The sequence below is a fragment of the Staurois parvus genome, unplaced genomic scaffold, assembly GCF_062004578.1.
Source record: "Staurois parvus isolate SC_StPar_1 unplaced genomic scaffold, SC_StPar_1.0 ptg001036l, whole genome shotgun sequence".
Taxonomy (NCBI): Eukaryota; Metazoa; Chordata; class Amphibia; order Anura; family Ranidae; genus Staurois; species Staurois parvus.
In genome coordinates, this window is record NW_028318832.1 from 625,837 (window position 1) to 635,848 (window position 10,012).

At 42.5% G+C, this 10,012-nt stretch overlaps 1 protein-coding gene across 1 annotated transcript; it reads left to right on the forward strand.

Annotated features, from left to right (window-relative positions):
• Positions 1-7,122: 7,122 nt before the first annotated feature.
• On the forward strand, positions 7,123-9,787 carry LOC149441028 (E3 ubiquitin-protein ligase TRIM39-like). Its single transcript, XM_089657868.1, has one exon. It carries the CDS (start codon positions 7,129-7,131, stop codon positions 8,677-8,679), a length of 1,551 nt encoding a protein of 516 aa, XP_089513994.1. The 5' UTR covers positions 7,123-7,128; the 3' UTR covers positions 8,680-9,787.
• Positions 9,788-10,012: the final 225 nt, after the last annotated feature.

Here is a 10,012-nt window from a genome sequence, read left to right on the forward strand (position 1 = left end):
TATCTATCTATCTATCTATCTATCTATCTATCTATCTATCTATCTATCTATCTATTATCTATCTATCTATCTATCTATCTATCTATCTATCTATCTATTATCTATCTATCTATCTATCTATCTATCTATCTATCTATCTATCTATCTATCTATCATCTATTATCTATCTATCTATCTATCTATCTATCTATCTATCTATCTATCTATCTATCTATCTATCTATCTATTATCTATCTATTATCTATCTATTATCTATCTATCTATATATCTATCTATCTATTGTCTATCTATCTATTTATCTATCTATCTATCTATCTATCTATCTATCTACCCATCTATCTATCTATCTATCTATCTATCTATCTATCTATCTATCTATCTATCTATTATCTATCTATCTATTATCTATCTATCTATTATCTATCTATCTATCTATCTATCTATCTATCTATCTATCTATCTATTATCTATCTATCTATCTATTATCTATCTATTATCTATCTATTATCTATCTATCTATTATCTATCTATCTATCTATTATCTATCTATCTATCTATCTATCTATCTATCTATCTATCTATCTATCTATCTATTATCTATCTATTATCTATCTATCTATCTATCTATCTATCTATCTATCTATCTATCTATCTATCTATCTACCTATCTATCTATCTATCTATCTATCCATCTATCCATCTATCTATCTATATCAAAAAAAAAAATAATATAAAAAATAAAGAAAAGAATCCTGTATATTGATAATAATATTAAGTATCTGTTGTCTGTCAATAGTTTGGGGGTTTATAATATTGAAGATCCTTAGAATTTTTACAAACCATTTACAAGTGAACTTGTTAACACTAGGAATCATTTAGTTGAATTTTTAGTTTGCCTACAAAATGCTTTTGATTTGCTTTCGTATACCATTCAGTGTATAGGAATGATGTCATCATTTGGGATATTTCAGATATTGACAATGAGTGTTCCATGAAGCATTGCCAACGGTGAAAGAATCACTTAGTAGAACTGAAAGCTTGTGTTATTGTGTCCATTTTTTCTATATACATCAAAGATTTCAGCTCTCTTTTCAGAAGCAGTTAGTTTTGGAGCGTTTGGTGATGTCCAGGATTTTAATATGGTTCTACGATCTGTCATCAGACATAGTGACAGCCATGCTGGTATCATAATTGGTTTTGAAGGTATTGATGACGAAGAAGAATCAAGATATTCAAAAAGGATATTTTGATTGTATCCTTGATATACCATGTATGTAGATTAAAATCTGAAGGTAGATATTTGGGAGAAGCTCCATATTCTATGCAGTAGAGTGGGTAATATTTGAGTGGTTTTAAGCTGGTACTGTTTCTGCATGGTCTAAAGCATCAGTGTTTAGCGTGGTCACCTAGCAGAACAATGGCTGAAACCATTTCTCTCTCTTCCTGGCCTTCCATCCTGGAAGCTGGTCTGCATTCTCAGGTGAGGGTCCGGTATGTATGGATTTTGGGGGCCTCACACAATTTTTTGGAGTACAGTCACCCTTATTAGCAATACCAGACTTGAAGGGCCTAGTATGAATTATGTTGAACTCCTGCAACATTTTTTCTTTTGTGGGGGGTCCCCAGATAACATCTACTCCAGACCTCCATCTAGGGTAAGGGTCTGATACAAATGAAGGCTTTTTTATTTTACAAACAGAATATACCAGCTGGGAGATGTTTTTTACCACTACACAGCCAGGGTCAGAGCATCTTCCAAGGAAGTTAATTAGATTGAGTTTTTCATTTTATAGTTTTAATTTTAGAATTAATGCTATGGATACTACCAGCAAATCAGAATTTTTCAAAAAATGTGGCTTTTGTACATGTGTCCCCAGGGCAGTGCTCAGCCCCCACCCACAGCATTTTTTGACAATCCCTTGCCTATCAGCCTAAACAATGGCCATTGCTGTTATTTGATAATTGGTTCCTATTGACTGCAATGTGGACCAGATACTCCAAAGTGCTGGAATGCAAATACAGGTTGAGGACTCCTGTCAGGAAACTAGTGCAGTTAATGCTAATTCTTCTACAGTCAATGCTAATTCTACTGCAGATAATTCCAATTTCTGTGCAGTACATGCTCGTGCTCATCTACCAGCACACAGACAAACCCATGCTAATATCCAGCTTGCACTGATACATAGGTCCATTTCTAAGCGCCATTGCACATTGACACTCATGTCTTCCCACATTGGTGCCAAGCTGCCTATTTAAAGGAGACTCTGCTGTGTACTAATGGCTGGATGTTCTTCAGCTTCCCGTGTTCCTGTGTTCCTGTTTGTACTGACTGATCTGATCTTCCATTGCTAACCCAGCTTGCTCCTGACCTTGTTCTGTGGATTCTGGATTGTGACCTCGGCTTGCTTGACTATTCTCTGCCTGATCCCCTGGTGCTGACCTCGGCTTGCTACTGGACCTCACTCTGCTTGCCAACCTGGTACCGACCCCGGCCTGTCTCCTGCCCATGCTGATGTCTCACTGTTGAACCTTGCACCTCTGTCACCACATTCAGGGGTGCTCAGACCAGAGCCGAAAGAGAAGCCCTCTTGTCAGCTCGGCCTTCAAGCAATGTACGTGACAACACCTTTCTATAATGGCAGCATGGTCACTATGTTCACAGCTAAAGACAATGAACGAAGGGGTTTTGGCACAGTTTAGAACTCTCACAGCTGAGAACCATGAACAATCTTGAAAAAATTTTGGACTAACTGGAACAGTTACTATCCATAGCTGGGGACCTTTGGGATTGCAGCTCAGTAATCAGGCTCTACTTACAGACCCGATCAGAGAGATCCAGAATTTAGAGGTTCTGTCCATAGCAGCAAGTAGTCCAACAGCCAGTCCTGGATGACTTCAGGGGCAAGCATCCCCTGGAGCATCAGCAGTCCATTCTCATGTAGGTAGGACCAGGCACCATCTACTACTGCCCAGGCTTTAGCCTATTTACCCTCTTCCCTGACCACCTACTGGGCATACCCCCCAGGGATTGGTCAGAGGGTAGTAAATATTTCAGCTGAAGATTTGAATCTGCCAGCCCCAGGCTCTGGAAGATTCTCAACAGAATTAGTGGGAAACAATCTCACAGCAGACCAGAAGAGACAACCGCACTCCACTGATGACAGATTGAGCCCCCCAAAAAACACTGTCCTCATTGGCCATAGCAAAAAAATAGCCCTCATGGCAAAGTATCTCACTAAAGAGAGAGGGGAAAGGGGAGATAAGCGGCTTAACATTCAACACACGTGGCCTTCCACACCATAAAGAAGTCCAGCAAAAGTAATACAATTAGTATATGTAATTTAACATTTACACAGAGGAAATTTACATAGTCTTTTTTTTCTTCTTTTATCCATAAACCCTATTCCTACCTAAATTCATAAACACAGTTAGTGCAATGAATGTTGATAGGCACTCCTGGTGAAGTTACCCTGTGCAATAAACAGTTAAAGAAATGATCAACAAACACAGTGTCAACAGATGAAGCATCATCCCTGGAGGGATGACAAGAAAGCAATGAGAGATACATCTTATCTAACTAACCCTAACTAAACACTAGAATACTTTGCGTTCTGCCTAACAGCAACAATTCCATAACCAGGGGTTTACGCAAGTCACAAAAGTAACAACCTCAGGTCTCTATGCGCATTCGGGTCCTGACTTTGTGAGACTCAAAGTCCAAAGAACCCAAAAAAAACTGATGTCACTGCAAGAGAACAGAAAAACATTTCCTGTAACCATCGAAAAGCATAAAAGTTCAGCACGACTGAAAATAGGTGAGGGAGGTTCCTCACCTCAAACTTCATGTTGTAGTTTGAGATGACTCATCCTACTGAAATATTAGATGGCCCTCTGACTTGGGTAACAGCTCAGTTCAACTCTTTATAGGACAGCCAGCTCACTGTAGGGTGGTTATCCTTAAAAGTGCCACAGCCAATGTTAAGTATAGAATTTGGGGTCAGGCACCTGAACGTTATGTCTGTCAGGACCTCAAATATTAATGGCCTTCACCTGGGATCTGCCAGCTTCTGGATGACCACCCTGTCCTTGAACATAAACCTCCCCAGGCTGCAGCTACTCTTAATGTCTTAATGTCCTGAAACCTTTTCCAGAACCCGGGGGAGTTGGAATTTTGGTAGGGCCTAGTAATGCTCAAGAAGTTCCATATTTCTCTGTCAACCCAGCCCTGCCACCTCTTATCAACTCCATGGACAGACAGGGGTAGTCATATTAGTAGTCTAGGCTGCCCATTTCTGGATGACCTTTTGGAGCCTTGAAAAATGTGGTAGCTTTGACTTATCCCCCCTTCCCAGAGGGACATATGGATTGTCTGCCTTCTTTACAAACTCTTGGTAGGCCTGTTCCTAGGCTAGGCCTGTGCTAGAATGCAGGGTGGGGATGTCTCAGGGCCCCATTCACCATATAACTGTTCCATGTGCAGCCCCTCTGCACCATGTATAGGTGGGCTATCTGCTCTTGGTCTTGCCTCCTTAGAATCTTGAATAGGGGTGGGATTTGCAACCTGTTCCTCCTTGCCATCTTCCCAGAACCACTCTGACTGAAACTCTCTTAGATGAGTCCCAGTCACTAATCTTGTTGTCACCGTCCACCTTGGAACATTTTTGGGACGGACTCCAACTTCCCCTCCTCCCCACCAGGCTCACTTCATAATATCTTCTGGCTGCTCCACTGTACGGGCCACTGGGACCACCATTGCTGCCAGTTTCTCAGTTTTGTGCTTTATCAGAACTTCCACCTTGTTGCTTAACATGAGAGCCTCCATCACCCTCCTGATGGCTCCTAACTCATGGTGTCAGGTATAGCTGCCTGACATCAGTTCTGGCCCTGGGATTCAATCAGCTCTCCCCTGCTGCACAGTGCTAAAGGTGCTCACTGTTCCATAGTGCATTCCAGCTGGCTGAAATAGTTCTGAAACTTCCATGCAGTAACCAGTACTCCAGTCTACCGCATAGGTAGTAGGCAGCAAGGCCCACAGGGGTTCACTACAGTGTCCACAGTGAACCCACACTTTCACCAGCGCTGTTGGTCTTTTACATTTGGCACATACTAAGCACAGCCACTCAGTTGCATCCACATTCCCCAGCATGAAGCCGCCTCTGTGGACAAGCCACACTCCTCTGTCCACCATCTGCTTCCTACACTCGGCTAACCGATCTACACGCTACACTGTCATGTCTCTCCTGGGCACTATCTCCAACATCTAAAAAACTGAATGTGCACCCCCATCATCCATGTTCACCTCAGCTCTATGCACCACTTCCTGGGTGTACAGCAGCTCTACCTCTCTCCTCCTAGTCTTTTCAGTGTCAGATGCACTTTCCACACAATGTGTCCCTCCCGCTGTATGGATTAACTCCTTACTTTGCAGTGCAAAATGCCACAACATTGGCAGTAGTTTCCTTAGCAACAGAAATAATTTCAGTGCAATATAGTGATCTCATCTCCTTCTCTTTGCATGCGCACATAACAGATAGTCTCCATAGTATTCCAACTCCAGGTCCACTAGTGGTTGCTAATGACAATAACCACATGCATGGAAAGAAATCCCGGACAAGCCCCCATATAAAGTGCTAACCCCGAACGAGCCGCTGGGTTAGCCCAAGTTTTCCTATACAGTGCAGAGGCCAACCAGGCATACAGCAACAGTTCACTCATTCTGTCTCAATAATCAGTCCAAGGGATGTCTTTTCTTTTTTTGAGGATTATTGCTGTAATTTTGAACTGAAGGAGAACATTGGGGAATGGGATACTCCAAAATGCTTGAATTCAAATGCAGGATGAGGACACTTCTTTCTATAGCAGCAGCACAGTCATTACCTTCACAGCTGAAGACCATGAACAAAGGGCTTTTAGCATAGTTTGAAGTAGAACGAAGCAGTCTAAAACTCTCGCATCTGAGAACCATGAACAATCTTGAACAAATTCAGGGCTAAGTGGAACAGTCACTATCCATAGCAGGGAGCCAAGGGGACTGCAGCACAGTAATCAAGCTCTTTTCACAGACTTGATTAGACAGATCCAGAATTTGAGGGTTCTGTCCATAGTGCTGAGTAGTCCAGCAGCCAGTCCTAGATAGCTCCAGGGGAAAGTAACCCCTGAAGCATCAGCAGTATATCCCCCGGCAAGTAGGACCAGGCACCAACTAACTACTCTGACCAGGCTTTAGCCTATTTTCTCCCTTCCCTGGTCACCTACTGGGAGTCCTCAGGGAATGGTAAGAGGGTAGTAAATATTCCAGCTGAGAAATGAATCTTCCACCCTCTGGAAAATTTTCAACAGAACTAGGGGGAGAGTAATCAATCTAACAACCTGTAGAGCCACAGCAAACCAAAATAGACGATCCCTTTCTTCTGATTACAACACCTAGCACTTAACTAGGAGGGTGGAAAACTAATATGGAAACACTTATTTTTTTAAGTATCTATTTGTATGCACTTTATGTACTTTATGGACAATCCAAGTAAAAGACAGATCATTGTTTACCTTAATGCATGTCCAGCATTCCTGCCCCATCTCCTTTATACTTTTCTGAGTCCTATCTCGATCCATTGCTTTGCCCATCTGCAGAGGTGCTGGTCTCTCTCCCTCTCCTCACAGGACAGAGAGGCAGCAATGGACGCTTTTGGCTCCCACTGTTGTCAATCAAATCTACGAGCAGAGAGTGGGAGGTGGGTTGCTGTGTGTGTCTATAGATACACACACTCCAGCTTGTGAGTGAGCCCACAGATGTGCCCCCATTGGTAGCGGCTTCCTATGGTAGCACATTAAGAATAGGAGGAATAGGAGGAACCTGGAACATCAGTGGGGGACCCTAGAAAAGGAGGTTTTGGGGCCACTCTGTGCAATACCATTGTACAGAGCAGGTAAGTATAACGTTTAAAAAAAGAGCCTTTACAAACACTTTAGTTGTAAACCATCACAGGGCTTGTGATAATCTGGTATCAAAAGGATTTAAAGGCGTGAACTGTGAGATCAGCTCAGCCTCGCCCTGTTCCGACAAGCTGCAACTAGTAAAGTACATTTGTAGTTACAGAGATTTTCATTTTCATTTCTCTTCTTCTGTCAGCGATGGCGTCTGCTTATCTGAGAGCTGAGCTAGAATGTTCCGTCTGTCTGAAGATTTATACAGATCCTGTAATGCTGAGATGTTGGCATAACTTCTGCCGGGTCTGTATTGATCGTGTGCTGGATACACAGAGGGGGTCTGGAGGATATTCCTGTCCTGAATGCAGAGAGAAGTTTCCAGATCGGCCTTCTCTGCAGAAGAACATGAACCTACATAACATAGTGGATAATTTCCTGTCTGCTCAGCCAGATCAAGAGGAGTCCGGGGTCTTCTGTGCTCACTGTGTGGACTCTCCTGTACCTGCTGTTAGATCCTGTCTACACTGTCTGGTTTCTCTGTGCGGTAAACACCTGAGAGTCCACAAAAAGTCCCCAGAACACATCTTATCTGACCCCACCTTGTCCATGGAGAGCAGGAAATGCTCCGTCCATAAGAAGATCCTGGAGTATTACTGCACTGAGGATGATACTTGTGTCTGTGTGTCTTGTTGTATGATTGGAGGACATAAAGGACATGAGATGGAGTCACTGGATGAGGCTTTTGAGAAGAAGAAGGAGAAACTAAGGAATGTTCTGCAGAAACTTCTGACAGAGAGAAAGGAGATGGAGGAAAGTGTCCAGAGTCTGCAGGAACACAGGAGGAAAGTAGAAGAAAAAGCAGCTGGTGACACCAAGAGAGTCACTGCCCTGTTTATAGATCTCAGGAGACGTCTGGAAGACCTGGAGAAGAGAGTTCTGAAGGAAATATCAGAGCGGGCAGAGCTGGTCTCCATCTCCATCCGGGATCTGGAAAACAAGAAGGAGGAGCTGTTCAGAAAGATACGTGACATTGAAGAGATGTGTATCATGACGGATCCACTGACTGTCCTACAGGAATCAGACACAGGTGACTTGTGTGATACTGAGGATGGAGATAATGAGGACAGAGAGAGACATGAGGAACTCCTCCATGATGGAGGGGGGCTGGATGTGGTTGGTGTCCTACACATGTTACACACATTATCTGATATAATAACAGGGGTAAATGTATCCTTCTATATACAGGAGGCTGAGGACATATTACTGGATGGAAACACGGCTCATAATAATCTACATATATCAGATGACAGGAAAACTGCATCCTGGTCAGAAACACCAGAGAGATTCCAGTATTATCCTCAGGTGATGAGCAGTCAGAGTTTCTCCTCAGGGAGACATTACTGGGAAGTGGATGTCGGGGAATCAAATAGATGGAAAGTCGGGATGTGTTACCCCAGCATAGACAGGAGAGGATTGCAGTCACTGATTGGATATAATAACAAGTCCTGGGGATTGTACAGGGATGGTAATCAGTATTTGGTAATACATGAAAGAAATAGGATGCCCTTACTTGCTGATATCTCCAGTACCAGAGTCAGGATAGATCTGGATTATAAGGCCGGGCAGATCTCCTTTTATGATCTGTGTGACCCGATCCGACACCTCCACACCTTCACCACCACCTTCAGTGAGCCCCTCCATGCCGGGGTATGTGTGTGGGAAGGTTACATAAAGATATGTGGGGGTCACCAGTAGAGATCAGCTAAAATTCTCTGGGTTCAGTTGGAGCAGGATTCGGCGAACTTCAAAGCGGTTTGGATGCTTAACCCGAACCCCACTGAAAGTCATGAGAACTAAATCTGTAAAAGTCTTTTTAAAAAATTCCTATTCTTTAGGCTAATAGGTAAGAGGGTGTCAAAAAATAGTATGGGGGTGGGGACTGCCCTGGGGAGGAAATATAAAAAAAAAAGTAGAGAAATCCATTCAGTCAAGAACAGTGATTTTTTTTAAATGCTTAATGGCAAAGAGGACATGCACCACCCCCCCCCCCCCCCCCATCCTGAACCATACCATTCAACACGGGGGGTGATTTTTCTTTGCGAGTTACCTTCCGGACAAACACCTTGTCCCCAAATTAATTATTTTATTTATTAAAGGGCCTTTTCCCCACAACCCTGGCCAGAGTTTGTGGGGGTCTGCTGATGGGGGCTTATTAAAATCTGGAAGCCCTCTTTGATAATAAGACAGACTCCAGATACTACTTCTATATTCCATTCCTGAATGAGTAAGGGGTACTCCTACTCATTCACAAAAAAATAAAAAATGGTGATGGTGATGGTGATGGTTTATTGTCCAGCCTAAGCGTTGAGGAAATTGTGACTCCGTCATGGGAGAAGTATGAGGGCTGCCATTGCAGGTCTTCTTCTAATAGTTGCCTGGCTGTGTCACCAACCTGGGACAAACATTCTGAAAATAAGAATTGGAAAAATTGATTTTCTTATCTCTATAATTGTCCCAGATTAAAAAAAAAATGAGTACTGAAGCCAAAGCACCAGCTTGACAACCAGGGAACTAGCCATTCTCAAAGGGAAAGCTTAGCAGTGGCAGCCCTGTGATTTTCTCATTACAGGTGCTCTTTAAATATAATAAATGTCATTCATTACCTGACATGATTATACCTGCCAGGTCTGTCTGGATTCCAAAGACAGGAATTTAGAGGTTTGTCCCTGGGAATGTTGCTTTTACTATTATTATGTACAGATTTTTTTTTCTTAATTAGTGACAATTTTAGCAATTGTGGCAGTTGTTATTTCTCATTTTCTTGTTTCTTTCAATGTTTTTCTATAAAATGTATATCAAATAATGGGGAGTCATTTTCAAAAAAGCTTTGAGGGTAAAATAGACGAAAGAAAAATCCTTTAACCCCTTGTCACCTTCATCCCTTTAGAGGTGTGATCACTGTGATTCGCTGTCACAATAGCCATATGGCCAGGAGCTCATACCACCAGAATTGCATTGCAAGTTTGGCCATACCGTAAAATTGTAAGCAGTGCTATTGAACAGAATGCTATTAACAGACATAGTTACA

Excerpts from the sequence above, each read along its gene's own strand:
- LOC149441028 (XM_089657868.1), top strand. The coding sequence starts at position 7,129 with ATGGCGTCTGCTTATCTGAGAGCTGAGCTAGAATGTTCCGTCTGTCTG.